This window comes from Anoplopoma fimbria, chromosome 24, assembly GCF_027596085.1.
Source record: "Anoplopoma fimbria isolate UVic2021 breed Golden Eagle Sablefish chromosome 24, Afim_UVic_2022, whole genome shotgun sequence".
NCBI classification, from domain to species: Eukaryota; Metazoa; Chordata; class Actinopteri; order Perciformes; family Anoplopomatidae; genus Anoplopoma; species Anoplopoma fimbria.
Genome location: NC_072472.1, coordinates 18,888,310 through 18,903,018, shown reverse-complemented (window position 1 = coordinate 18,903,018; position 14,709 = coordinate 18,888,310). Strand labels below are relative to the sequence as shown.

The 14,709-nt window shown below is 41.4% G+C and overlaps 1 protein-coding gene across 1 annotated transcript in view; it reads left to right on the top strand.

Annotated features, from left to right (window-relative positions):
- The first annotated feature begins 10,856 nt into the window (after positions 1–10,856).
- The window catches only part of gabrb4 (gamma-aminobutyric acid type A receptor subunit beta4), a 47,635-nt gene continuing 43,782 nt past the window's right edge, over positions 10,857–14,709 (top strand). The window contains 2 exon segments of the mRNA XM_054625642.1: positions 10,857–10,936; positions 12,855–12,949. Of these exon segments, the coding sequence (XP_054481617.1) occupies positions 10,857–10,936; positions 12,855–12,949 (175 nt within the window).

Sequence of the window (14,709 nt, the reverse complement as noted above, 5' to 3'; positions counted from 1 at the left end):
CTCGTATTTTTGAATGCATTAACTCCCTGGCTATTGCAAATGCATCTCCAATGCCAATCACAATTCCTTTGAATTTTCAAAGATGGATAGAGAGAGTGAGGAGGGGAGGTGGTACGGGGGGTGAGGGTGCAAGGTGGCTACTCCTCACTCTTTGTGGCTCTGTGCTTATTAATAAAAAAAAAAAAAAAGAAGAAAAAAAATCTTAAATGCAGCTATGTGCACTGGAAAGCCTCTGCTTGCTGAATTTTAAAATACCTTTTGCTCCATTGTTTTTTTTCTCCTCCCTCCTGTGTGTATACAAGCTGCAAGCAGTCACGCAGCTGTTTCCATGGCAATATCTATCTGTGTGAGGAATTCATTAACCCTTTCTCGTAGGAGTTCCGTGTAGAAATCCCACGTAGAATACAGATAGGAAAAGAGGAAGGGATGCTACAGTGCTATTTTTGACGAACCGCTACTATTTATATTATGTTATATATTTCTTTTTGGCTTGTAGTTTTTTTTGCTTTGGTGTTGACATTCATTGTTTCCGTGTTATGGAGACAACTCAAGGCTGTTGCATCAGGCTGTGACATTTGAATTTAAGGAAAGCTGAAATGAGGACACTTTGAATGCAAATAAGGGAATTATATGAGTTGCCCTTTTGCCAGAGGAATACGAGAGTGACCAAATGAAGCCTCTACCTTACAGCTATAAGCCGTCCTCGCAGAGAGAAATATATTGAGACAGTGTTTGATAAAAGATAAATCAATGGCACGCTGAAATCCACCTAGCTGAAAGACAGTGTAATATAAAAAATACATGGAGTGTAAAGAAATGAAGGTGGATCTATGACATACACATGTACCTACTCACACATGCAAAGACAAACAAGCACACTTACATACGCTCATCCTCAAGAGGGGGAGAGAGGTAACGCAGCCGACTGACTAAAGACTTTGCCGGACGACGTACAAGTCACAGACGTGCTGTTTTGATATTGATAAACCATTGAGAAGATTAACCTTGTGTCAGACCTTTACAAACACTTAATTAATTATTTTGATTGTATCAATAAAAGGCCACAAGGGTCTGGTTAAATATGCACCACCCCAAATGCTCTATAAATGAAATGCACTGAGAGTCGCAAAGGGACGCGGGCCAGGTGTGGGACAGAATTACAGATTCGTATTAGTGTTTGTCCTCCATCAATAGCTATTTAGCATTGAGTGTTGCGCCTCGCCCATGCTAATTTTGGAGCCGGCGGACCACGTGACTGTTTGAGATGTGCACTCCTCTGGTGGAGAGGACAGATGAGTGTTTCAGGTCAGTTAGCTGTGTGGCGCCTGCAGGGGGGGCGAGCCCTTAGTTTTCTCACTTAGAGTGGATGAACAGGTAGGTGTTGAGCTGCTTACATTGCATGTAATTGCACAAAATGCACAGAACTATTTTTTACAGAGGGTGGTGTGACACATCTAACCTTTTTGCTTAGTCTTATTAGTATTGTTCAGACCCCCTGAGGACAAGCACCTCATGTCATTACTATTGATCATTTTAAAATATGTATTACATTTTACCTGCCTGTCTTTAAAGGGCCACGACTCTTTTGTTTATGGTCAATCAGGACGTGTTCATTAATTTGCAATTATGTGAGAACATTGATACATTGCTGTGAGCGATTTAACGCGAGAATGAAACAAAGTACTACATGTTGAAGGTGAATGTCTGTCAATTTTATGGCCATGTTTAATAATCGTGAATGGATGTCACTCTGTCTGAGTCATAAATCATATGCAGGGGTTTTCATCTGCCATCCTGCAGTGCACCACATACAGTATATCTCGAAGTGGATGGCGACACACCACCTGAAGCTCAACCTGGACAAAACCGAGCTACTGTTCCTCCCGGGGAAGGGTTGCCCGCACCGAGACCTGTCCATCACCATTGATGATGCCGTGGTGACGCCAACTCGGACTGTGAGGAATCTGGGTGTGACCCTGGACGACCAACTGTCGTTCTCAACAAACATTGCATCGGTCACACGCTCCTGCAGATTCCTCCTCTACAACATCAGGAGGATTCGCCCCTTCCTCACTGACGAGACGGCGCAGGTGCTCATCCAGGCTCTGGTCATCTCCCGCCTGGACTACTGCAACTCACTACTTGCCGGAGCCCCGGCGTCGGCCATCAGACCTCTGGAGCTTGTCCAGAAAGCTGCAGCACGTCTGGTGTTCAATCGCCCCAAGTTCTCCCACACAACTTCCCTTCTCCGTTCTCTACACTGGCTCCCTGTAAGAGCCAGTTTAAGACTCTGGTGCTAGCCTACAGGGCAGTGAAAGGAACAGCTCCTTCCTATCTCCAGGCCATGGTCAAGCCCTACACCCCCGCCCGACCACTTCGCTCTGCTGCCTCGGGGCGATTGGTTGCCCCGTCGCTCAGAGGTCCCTGCGGCCGATCGACCCGGTCACAGCTTTTTTCTGTCCTGGCCCCACAGTGGTGGAATGAACTCCCCACTGACGTCAGGACAGCAGAGTCGCTGCCCATCTTTCGGCACTTATTGCATTCGTATTAGTTTGTTGCACTTATTGTATTCGTATCAGTTCGTTGCACTTATTGTATTCGTATTAGTTTATTGCACTTATCCTATTCGTATTAGTTTGTAGCAATTATTGTTTTCGTAGTAATTTGCCTCTGCACTATACTTTTGCTCTGGTTTATGCTTTTAGATGCTTGTTTAAGAAAGGAGATGCACTTATGACTTCTGGTGACTAGTAGTTCTCTTGAATACCTTTGTTAAATACACTTCTTGTAAGTCGCTTTGGATAAAAGCGTCTGCTAAATGACTGTAATGTAATGTAATGTAATGTAATGATCAATGGAGGATATTATTCATGATGCATCAGTCTGCCTTGTTTACATGATTGTGTTTTTTTTTCCTGCAGAAACCTGAGGTTGACCAAGCGGAAGCATTAGCATGCATTTCGCCCTCTCTCTTGTGTGCTTTCTATGGTTTGAGTGTAAACAGCGCTCCTCACAAGTATTTGGAACATTGTGGTGCAGTTCAGCCTCGACGAGCAACACACTGCACTTTGATTGGGCTTTCTGCGGTAGCATAGCAACAATTGCCTGGTAGCCTGCTTCGAGGTAGTGCTTCAGAGCCGTGTGTTTTCAAAGCCTCCACTCTCATCACTGCAGTCCATGAATGGCGTGATGTACATTGAAGTTGAACCTTCATTTTCTCAAAGCTTGCCAGGTGTACTGTTACACAGCGGGGAGGCGAGCTCATGCAGCGCCGCTTTGGGCTGCCAGTGTGATCACAGTGTAAGATTCCATGGTGAACAGTGGATAATCATCAAGTTTAGTCATGCGGTGCATACATTGCATACGGTGCATACATTCAGCACGCCTATACAGATAACAGCAGACTCACCTGCCTTAGAACTCCCATGTACAGAACCTGGAAGAGTGCTTGCATAGATCACAACTTTTAACTTGGGTCTGACTTCATAATCAGATAATTAGGTCTTAACTCAGGAGGTCAACTAAGCTCCCAATTTGAGAGGGGTTTGGCTTGTGTGTGGCCGGGGGAATTGAGAGAACCAAATCACCTTTGGATCTAATAACCCATCACATGTGTCTCATCACATTCATTTTGGTTTCCTCTTGGGAATCGCTTTTTTAATTTTTTTAAATTACTTTGAAATACAGACTTTTACCTGCAAACTTCAACGCTTAACCTGGTGGGACAGTCTTGCCACTTGGACTCGCCATAGAAGCAGCATGCTAGTGGCTCAGGACAGTTTGCATTGTCCTGATGAAGTGTCATCGAACCTCCTCCGTCTACAATCCAGGAAATAGTCTGAAATTGGATTGGCTACAGCAGATGCCACCCTATTATTCTAAACTACTATTGGCAAAGTGCCCAGTGAGAGGCAGGCACTTAGAGCCAACTGTTTGACGTGTAAAACCGGACTTTCGTTTATTGGTGCAATTCAGTCTTAAACCGGAGAGGTGGCAATGCGCCGGTGCAGATCGAGTAGGGAAATCTTAATATAAAATTTGTATGAGATTTTTAGTAATATGTATCTTTTAAATTAATATTTCCAATACAGGAAAGTAAAAACCTGTAAGATACTGCAATGTAATTAAACTAGATGACTATCCATGTAGTCCAAGTAATTCTGGATTTGGTAACACAATACAGTAAAGACAAAGGTCATCAAGTTCAGACTTGAGTCAGGTAGGTCTCCTGCTCTGCTTTTCCAAACCAAGGTGATACAGCCATGATAGCGATTTGATTCTCACAATAAAGGAGAGCCCTCTCACAGTGAGGTGGCCCAAACATGAACTCGGGCTGTCGTTTCACCTCATGGTTAAAGACTTAAATGAAACCTAACTTCTCCATGAGAAGCCCTGATTGTGATCTCTAATCAAAGGGAGTACGCAAAGTCCCACAACACATTAGCGTTAAGCGAGCCCTCATTAAGTCGGCCCCTTTTATGAAACGCACATATTCACTTATGTGCCTGACTGATGGTGAAGTTGCCTGAAGAAAGGATGAAGCATGTTGAAATGTCTCTAAACACATCAGTTAAATATATCATATGTTACTTAGCGGATAGGGGTGTGTGACAGATATGAACAGCAAGAGGAACAGAGAGTGACTGGAAGGCACCAATGCATTAACCATGTGATACTATTTATATCATAGGAGCATGGGTGACCCAGCAACTCACATGCGTTATGCAACATATGAATGGAGCAAAAAAAGTGCATGGTACATCTCAAGGGCTCGGATCTCCTTGTCATAGATGCCAATTAAAGGTAATTGCAGTAATCAGGGAACGCTGTGAATGGGAGCACTATTGTGAGCGAGACACAGACTATGGGTTAAAAACACGGACTGAGCATGCCCAGACATTAAAGGGATCCATCTAGTATGGTGCCACATAGGTTCTGGCTCCATATTGCACATGGCTCTACTCTGGCTCTCACTAACATAACCTATGGGAGATGGACTGAGTACAAAGAATACACATATGGACAAAGTCTGCTTTTTCAGCAATTATCCAGCACACAATTACTGTTGCCTTGGCACCTATGCATGAACAGACTGATTAAAAAACGAGAGTAAGTCAAGCTAGTTTATTCTCAAATTGCCTGGTGAATAATTTGCATTTAAATCACTGAATCCCATTTTGAAAACCAATGTGGTACTGGTTAAGTATCTACCACCGATTCCAAGGTGAAAGCCCACTGAATAACTAGGTTTACAAGGTTACAAAAAATAATACTGTATTCTTTCCATTTAGGGACTGTAAGAAAACCATTGGGGTGGCAGTTTCACTAAAAAAAAAAGACTCTTGGGGCTTATTGATATTTCTTTGTATATTCTCCCCTTCTCAACTCAAACCTAATTTTAGGACTAATATGTTAATGCTCAACCAAAATCACACAAGGAATTACCACTTGCCAAAATTATGGTAAACATAACAAATGGTGTATCGTGTTAAACGAGCTGCTAAATAAATATTGTTCGATTTGGTAATAGTTGTAACTGTTACAACTACTGTCACTGAATAAGTGAACAGGGTGCAGGTAGAAACTCAGTGGCTTCTAAGTGGCTTCAGCACTATAATATATTTGCTTTGCTCATTAACAGTTTTGGCTCTATAAAGATGCATTATATTATAGATTAGATAATATATTGCTTTATTATTATTATTATTATTATTATTATTATTATTTATTGTCATTAAGAATAAAGTGAAGGCGACGGTTGGCTAGTGAAAAAATGGCTTGACAATGTTCAATCCCTACTAACCCTAAAGATCCACAGCTAATGTTACTGTCAAACTGACTATCGGTTGGAATAGCAACTAGAAAATTAAGAGATTCTGAGGTGGAAAAATACAACTTTATGATCTATTGAGCCCACAAAAGGCTGTCTGTGATGCAATTTTTTTTTTACAGTAAATCCCAGAAGAAAAGAAATATTAATCTAGAGCATGGAAAAAATAAAGACCTCCCTTGCTCCCCCCCAAAATTTTGATAACCCTACTTTTAGCAAAAAGAAGAAAAAAAATAGATACCTTCTTCAGCTTTTTCAATTGTAAGTTTGTTCAGCTTTGTGGATTCTAAAGTGTCTGATTGATTCAAATGATTTTTAGTGGTTGAAGACAATGCAACATCAAACATTTATACTGTGCTCTCTCTGAAGCCTTTAAACTTTTGCAGCGCAGAAACACCATCCTTTTAGCCGGTTGTCGTAAGCAATCAGATTTTAACATTAGACTAACGCTCACGAAGTAAGAAGCACCCCAGTCAGCAAGAGTTTTTAAGCTCAAAGGCAAACTAATCTGCACAAATAGTCTTTAAGAACTTCATTGGTTTAACTCAAAGTCCAGTAGCTAACTTTTCCCAAAGCATTAACCCACATCTCATGGTCTTCTTTGACGGGTATGGTAATGTCAGTAACTAAATAACGTGGAAACAATTAAAGGTTAGGTTTAGGCAGGAAAACCACTTATTAAGGTTTTGTGAAAACATCATGGGTTGGCTCAATATAAGGACGTAAAATACGTAAACCCATCACCAATGTAACTTCACAATGACTTCCCAATCAGGCTGTGAAAGCTTGTAGGCATTTATATTCCCTCCTGTGATGCAACACGTAGGCCATGAACTGTGAAAGTCAGTCTGTTTCTTATAGATCATGTTATGTTAATTGCTCACCCTTGGGTGCCCGTTCATGGTCAGTCATGGTGTTGCCCTTTTGATGCACAGTATGTAATTGCAATGCCATTTCTTGTCAGATTTATGATTAGGGGATTAAGTATAGTCATGTTAAAATACCATGCCTCTTTTAAAGCTGGAGCACTGAAAAGCCAAAATACAAATGTATAATCATTCTACTTATTTTGTTTTTGTTTAACATTGACACTCAAATAAGTCGTAATAAAAAAAACATTAAAGTCCATCCAGAAAACATTACCAAAAAAAAGAATTCCTTCTTTGCCAGTTCATAACCCTCTTGTTCAGTGCTGTGACATCACCTATGGAGGGACAAAAACTGAATTCTCCTCATATGGGTAAAGATGACTGCCGAGCATAACCAAAAGCAACACATACAGCGGGTAAAATAAGTATTGAACACGTCATAATTTTTCTCAGTAACTATATTTCTGAAGGTGCTATTGACATGACATTTTCACCAGATGTCGGTAACAACCCAAGTAATCCATACATACAAAGAAAACCAAACAAATAAGTTCAGAAATGAAGTTATGTGTAATAAAATGGAATGACACAGGGAAAAAGTATTGAACACGCTTACTGAAATTGATTTCGGCTGTGGCGGCTGTGGCGTAGTGGAGAGCAAGGTAGTTCGCCAATCAGAGGATCGGTGGTTCGATACCCGGCTTCGGCAGTCGATGTGTCCTTGGGCAAGACACTTAACCCCAAGTTGCTCCCGAAGGCTTGCCATCGGACTGGATGTTGCATGAATGTTAGTTAGAGTCTGATGGTGGCACCTTGCATGGTAGCCCTGTCATCAGTGTGTGAATGGGTGAATGATATGTAATATACTACTGATTGTAAGTCGCTTTGGATAAAAGCGTCTGCTAAATGACTGTAATGTAATGTAATTTAATACTTCGTACAAAAGCCTTTGTTGGTAATGACAGCTTCAAGACGCCTCCTGTATGGAGAAACTAGTCGCATGCATTGCTCAGGTGTGATTTTGGCCCATTCTTCCACACAAACAGTCTTCAAATCTTGAAGGTTCCGTGGGCCTCTTCTATGAACTCTGATCTTTAGTTCTTTCCATAGATTTTCTATTGGATTCAAGTCAGGTAATTGGCTGGGCCATTCTAGCAGCTTTATTTTCTTTCTCTGAAACCAATTGAGAGTTTCCTTGGCTGTGTGTTTGGGATCATTGTCCTGCTGAAATGTCCACCCTCGTTTCATCTTCATCATCCTGGTAGATGGTAGCAGATTTTTATCAAGAATGTCTCGGAACGTTTTTCCATTCATCCTTCCTTCAATTATATGAAGTTTGCCAGTGCCGTATGCTGAAAAACAGCCCCACACCATGATGTTCCTGCCTCCAAACTTCACTGTTGGTATGGTGTTTTTGGGGTGATGTGCAGTGCCATTTGACCTCCAAACATGGTGTGTATTATGGCATCCAAAGAGTTCAATTTTGGTCTCATCTGACCAGTCTATATTCTGTGTTGTGCAGCAAACTTTAAACGAGCTTCAACATGCGTTTTCTTCAGCAATGGAGTCTTGCGTGGTGAGCGTGCATACAGGCCACAGCGGTTGAGTGCATTACTTATTGTTTTCTTTGAAAAAATTGTACCTGCTAATTCCAGGTCTTTCTGAAGCTTTCCACAAGTGGTCCTTGGCTCTTGGACAACTCTTCTGATAATTATTTTCACTTCTCTGTCAGAAATCTTGCGAGGAGCACCTGGTCGTGGCCAGTTTATGGTGAAATGATGTTCTTTCCACTTCCGGATTATGGCCCAAACAGTGCTCACTGGAACATTCAGAAGTTTATAAATCCTTCTGTAACCAATGCCATCAGTATGTTTTTCAACAATAAGGTTGCGAAGGTCTTGAGAGAGCTCTTTGCTTTTACCCATCATGAGATGCTTCTTGTGTGACACCTTGGTAATGAGACACCTTTTTATAGGCCATCAGTTGGGACTGAACCAGCTGATATTAATTTGCACTGACAAGGGGCAGGATTGCTTTCTAATTACTGATAGATTTCAGCTGGTGTCTTGGCTTTCCATGCCTTTTTGCACCTCCCTTTCTTCACGTGTTCAATACTTTTTCCTTGTGTCATTCCATTTTATTAAACATAACTTAATTTCTGAACTTATTTGTTTGGTTTTCTTTGTATGTATGGATTATTTGGGTTGTTACAGACATCTGGTGAAAATGTCATGTCAATAGCACCTTTAGAAATATATTTACTGAGAAAAATGGTGACGTGTTCAATACTTATTTTACCCGCTGTACCTGTTGAGTATTAACATGTTTAAATAAATAATGCTATAGACTGATTGATTCATCACAGGCCCTGACAGTGATGGTGATGATGAGGAGTAGGACAATGATGATGATGAAGCAAAAGTAGTTTGAGTGTTATATCCCTGACACCCCACATTTCTTTTACATGTATTATTGTAGGCTAAATGGCGTCCCCCCCCCCCCCCCCCCCCTCCTTCTCCCCCAGCCCTATCATAACAGAAATGGCTCCATGGTACATCAGTTGCTGTCTGCTTTTGTCCCACTGACACCCCAGCGGTGACAGCATCGGTTCTACTCCTTTAAATGAGCCTTTGCGCATAGCCTTCGAATCACCACAACTGCATCGGTGCTGGCTGGGTTGCTTAGCAACTGGACAGCACAGAGATCCCTGAAGAAAACCTCCTCCTCTGTATAAAACACGAGCTTGCGTGATTCTTGAATTGGTGGTGTGCGCGCGCTAGCAGTTTCCACTAAGGATGTGCATGTTTCAAATACATCGGCGCGAGCACTAGTTTGCAATGAGGAATTAAATGAATAGAAAATTGATAAATAAAGTGAACACGCGCAATCTTTTTTATTTTTTGAGTGTGCGCGCGTGATTGTGGGTGTGGGTGCATACGTGCGTGTCTCTCCGTGTGCGTGTTAAAAAAAAAAAATTGTGGCAAAGTGGAAGAAATGCACGAAAACGCACCGGCACACACTCCCAGCATCCTACTGGGTTTCAGAGAGAATAGACAGACGATTGAGCGCATGGACACACAGTCGCTAAGGAATTCACCTTAGGTGTCCCCCCACCCCTTTCTCCCCCTTCCAGTAGGCTAGGACATCTTTTTTTATTTCAACTAAGAACTCCAAAAAAAATAAAAAAGACAATCGAAAGGAGACAGGATATCCTCGTCATGTCTCTTCGGACTGTTGCATGTCTGACACTTGCTCGGTGTTTCGAGGGGAAGAGGAGCGGACCACGTTTAACGTGTTGAAACGCCATTTAACGTTGGACAGCGGAGGCAAGTGGACTTTTCAAAATATAGGTACGCATCTTTTGACATGACATCCGAAGCTGTGATACATGCATTAGCGTATAAGGGGCCATCCATATTTCTCGGCATCTATTTTTTTTTTTCCACCAGAGGAGCGATATAGCCTGCTCTGACGTCTGCATCAGATATTACCCAGTGCTTTTTCAATGTGCATTTTCCCCTCAGTGACTTTGCGCTGATCTACATCATCATCAGCAGCGGCAACGGGGGGAAGAAGAAAAAAAAAAGGGAATGAAGATTTCATTTTTCTTTTTTTTAAACCCACCGCTCCCATCCAGCCGACCAGCGTTCCCAGCACAAACAAATCTCTTTTAAAACAACATCACGTTGTGGAATAGTCTGGCGCCGGAGCATCGCTGGAACCATGCCTCTTCTGCAGATTTGGACTGGGAAATTTCATCCACCGATTTGATCATCAAGAGGCTCCTGCTCAGTCATTCATGCCAGTGTTTGTTTTTTTAAGAGGAAGAATACTTGTCATCACTTTTAAAAGTATTGTGTATGCTGTTTTTTGAGCAAGATGTCTGATCTTCTGGTGTTGGTCGAGGGGCTCTGTGACCTGCACGGATTTCCATAGCCGGGGAAAACAGCGGGGGCCAATTACGAGATAAAAAAAACACAACACAAACCCAAGAAGCCTATTATAATGAACACATCGCATGCGTAGATGTAGGTTAGTTTCTTCGACATTTTTAAAAAGGCAATTATTTTTTAATTGCCCGTTTTTACTTTGTGAATTTTTCTGGAGGACCACTGGACTGGTTGGATTATAGAAACTATATCTAAGGATTTGTGGAGATGTTGGGTCGTCAAGAAGATAAATTATGTGGAATTTTCTCTGCTCTGGCGGCTTTGTCCTTCTTCTGCTTTGTTCAAAGGTAAGAAAAACGTCGCTTGGACCACAAACAAACAAACAAAAAAATCCCGTTCACACCAACGGACGTGATTTGCCGGTCAATAAAAGGCTGAGATGTGGCAAATCGCATAAACGGGGCACCCAGGCCTACTTATTAGGGGCATTGCTGCCGATATATGTTCTATTAGATGGTGTTGTGGTACGCGCGAGCGTAAAAACATGCGCGTGCACGGTATCAAGCCTATTGTGAAACGTAACCTACTCCCGATATCAAAATGGGGATAGACATATGTGTACTGGGAAGGGCGACTCTCAGTATGATGATGCCTAAAATGACAGCCCTCTGTGGGTTACAATAGTGTTGGCTGATCATTAACTGATGGGATCGATTGATTACTCCAGGGTAAGCAGCCAGATGTATGTCTCCAGTGCCGTGGCAACACTGTCCGAAGGCTCACTTATTGTATTCATCTCTAAAAATGCAAATCCTTTTCATATAATCTACGTGATTGCCCATTTTATTGACCGGAACCAAATCAATTAAAATCGAAAAATAATCCCAGCAGGGCATCATCTGCTGTTGCTTTCAAGACAGGAAGCAGGGTGTATGATTTAACGTTTCAATAAATACACTCTTGTCTAGTTCTTGAGATGTTTAGCCTGCAGTATGAATTACTGCACAGGCCTTAAAGAACATCATCACAGTCCCAATCTCCAGATCAATCCCTTTTATTGTTTTGTTGTTAAAGGCACTGATACATATCCCTCCTGGCCCCCTCTTTTTCCTGGGCTGCAGTAACCTGCAGCCTCACTTATGAGATTAAGGTGCTCAGTGAGAACTGGGTCCCCCTTTTTTTTTGACATTTTGATCCCACTGCAATAACCCAGATTAACAATAGAAAGGGGCGTAATCTTGTATGTGTTTCAGGTGTCATTGATATTATTCTCATCATGATGCTCTCAGGTGTCAAACCCTCAAGTCCTGTAACTGGCCAGCTTTATGAACAGCTGCACTACCTATGAGCTAATTGAACAGTGCTTCCCTGACTGAGCCGAAGGCTAGTGCTCCTTTCACGAGAGCAATTTTAACCCACTTCCTCCCCTAATTCCCCCCCCCCAACACACACACACACACGCTTATTCCACACCCTCCCCGTAACAAGGAACCTCAGCTGGAGAGCCGATCTCGGTCAGGTGATGCAGGTCATGGCACCAATGTTTTAAGTGTCAGTCAGACTAGTGCGGACTATCCGTTCCTCCTGGGGATAGTCTGTCTCCAGTCCAGTCCAGTCAGACCATCCAAGCCTGAGCCTCTGAAAGCACAAAAGGAAGATATATTTTTAAATACATGGCCCACAAATACAACTTTGTTACTTTTAATGCCACTTTTTTGAAAGACCCATGGCAATAAAATGCTTGAAATGTGTATTACATCGCAGCCCTTTAACTGATTAGATTAATACACTGTAGGTGGGGTTCCATACACAAGGCACATGTTTTAACCTTCCCCATGACAACAGTCAGCATGCCTAAATATACTAAATATACGTGGTGAATGTTTATTCTTCCGTCAATGTGGTAACAGCCCAGAATGCAAGATAAAAAATAAAGTTGACTGAAATTGAGGATATAATATGACCAAAAAAATAGTTTATTTTAGAAGAGAAACAGATTGTTTGATGAATGTATTTGTTGGCTGTTGTTTAATGCATCCATAGTCCTCATTCCCTTCGTCAAATCCTCACCACGTTGGCTTAAGGGCTTACTCTTCCAATGTTGCGTTCATGTCAATAATGTTGACAACAGAGAGTATGTGCAGTAATAATTGTATTGTACAGGTGGTGTGCTGTAGAGAAACAAATGTCTTTGACAAAAGTATCAGACTTCCGTTTTCTCCCACTACTTAAAATGGCTCTTACACTTGTGTTTTCTGCCCTTAGCTCTTCCACTGGAAGCACTGGAATGTCTGTGGCCAAGACCACCGTGGACAAGTTGCTGAAGGGATATGACATCCGTTTAAGGCCTGATTTTGGAGGTAGGTGTTGCGGCTACGTCCTTTTTTTGGGGTCTCTTTGTTGTCGAGGGTTTGTGCACGTCAGGGTCTGTACACGATGATATTCACGAGTCATCCCAACTGAAATCTGCCGAAGAGTGGGCCTGTGGCAAAATATAGGGAACGGCTTTGATGTAACTGCTACCGCGTCATTACTATGCATCTATTCGCATATCGAAGATGGCTGCTCCTCGAGAAGTAGAGCACACATGGAGAAGAGCAGTCAAACACTGTTTTTTTTAAGACCAGGGATGTTGAATGTATTTTTTTGTATTTTTATACTTTTCTGATTGGAGATATTTTTTTATGGGGTCTTTGTATCACATAGCAGTGTTTCTGAGCATTTGATTAGCAAATCAGGGAAAGCACTTTTGCCCCATTAACTTTTATTGGAAATTGTGCATCTTTTTACATCCACTCTTAAGAATAATGGATAAGGAATTATTTTGATAATTTGCTAAAAAAAGAAGGCGTGGGGGAACAAGTTATTAGTGTTATGTCAATCAGGCTGATTGTTTTGCTGTAACGATTCAACCTCAATAGATGTTAAGCAATATAAAAATAGTTTGATTTTTGACCAGCATACTAGCCTAATGGCTAATTATTTATGACAACAATGGGCTACTTTGATCTAAAATTAAAGGTTTCCAGAAAAACTATTTTTGCAAATTGAGTATGGCACCTGTAACTACAATGTGTAGGATGGATTTTAAAGATGAAGCTTTCTGTTTCCTGGTTCTGACCTTTGCATCTGGGCCCTGGTCTGTGAAGGCCACTCACTGAAGACGTCATAACTCAACGCTGACTGACAGCCACAGTGATGGCTCTAATTGAGCACAGAATATGATTGTACCTAATCGTTTCAGCACCAGCCTTTTGTGTCTGCTCTACACGTGCTCCAAAACTTTGTGTTCAGATAAGCTTATTGCTACTTAAAAAAACAAAGAGGGCTTTTTACTTCCAGGACAGAGTGTGATGTTAATTTAATGAGAGTCTGTCGCCACTTGAATTTGCTCTAGCTCTAGTGTTAAATATAGACAAAAAAATCTATCCTACATGTAAAAATATCACCATGCTGAAAAAACCTGCTTTCAAAATTACTGATCATCCCTTGTTTAGCCACAATTACTCAAAATCTTAGTCAAAAATAACAGAGGTGACATTAAACTTATTTAAAAATTACATTTGAACAAATGGTAGGTAGAGACAATGTTGCAGGACTAACCTGCAAAATATCTGAATATTCTATGCAGTCAGGTTATGTGTAAAAACGCTAGACTTCCTTTAACAAATTATATAATGATTACATGATACATGATGATGTTCATTGCCTCAAGAACTTCACATATTTAATTCACTCTGGCAGGTTGGCTTTTCTGTAAAGCTTAAAAACATTTTTCGAGTAGAATATTTGATATTTTTTCTACATTAAAAGTACATCAATTTACATTTTTTAGACAGCATTTGGCCTATTATTGTAATAATTCATATTATTATATTTACCAAATACAATCTAATTTATGACTATTAAATATATACCACTCCGCAGTATCTTCCTAAAATAGGGTTCAGGCGGCAGCTTGTCAGTCATGCGACCACATCACACTTGATGAAAATGAGAGCAAGCAGTGAAAAGCATATAGCAGGTGCGCCTCCTCATATAACCTTCCTCTGGTTGGGTTCTCTGCCAAAAACAGATGCTCTGATGAAGGCTTATGTGCCAAAATGGGTTAGCCTGATGT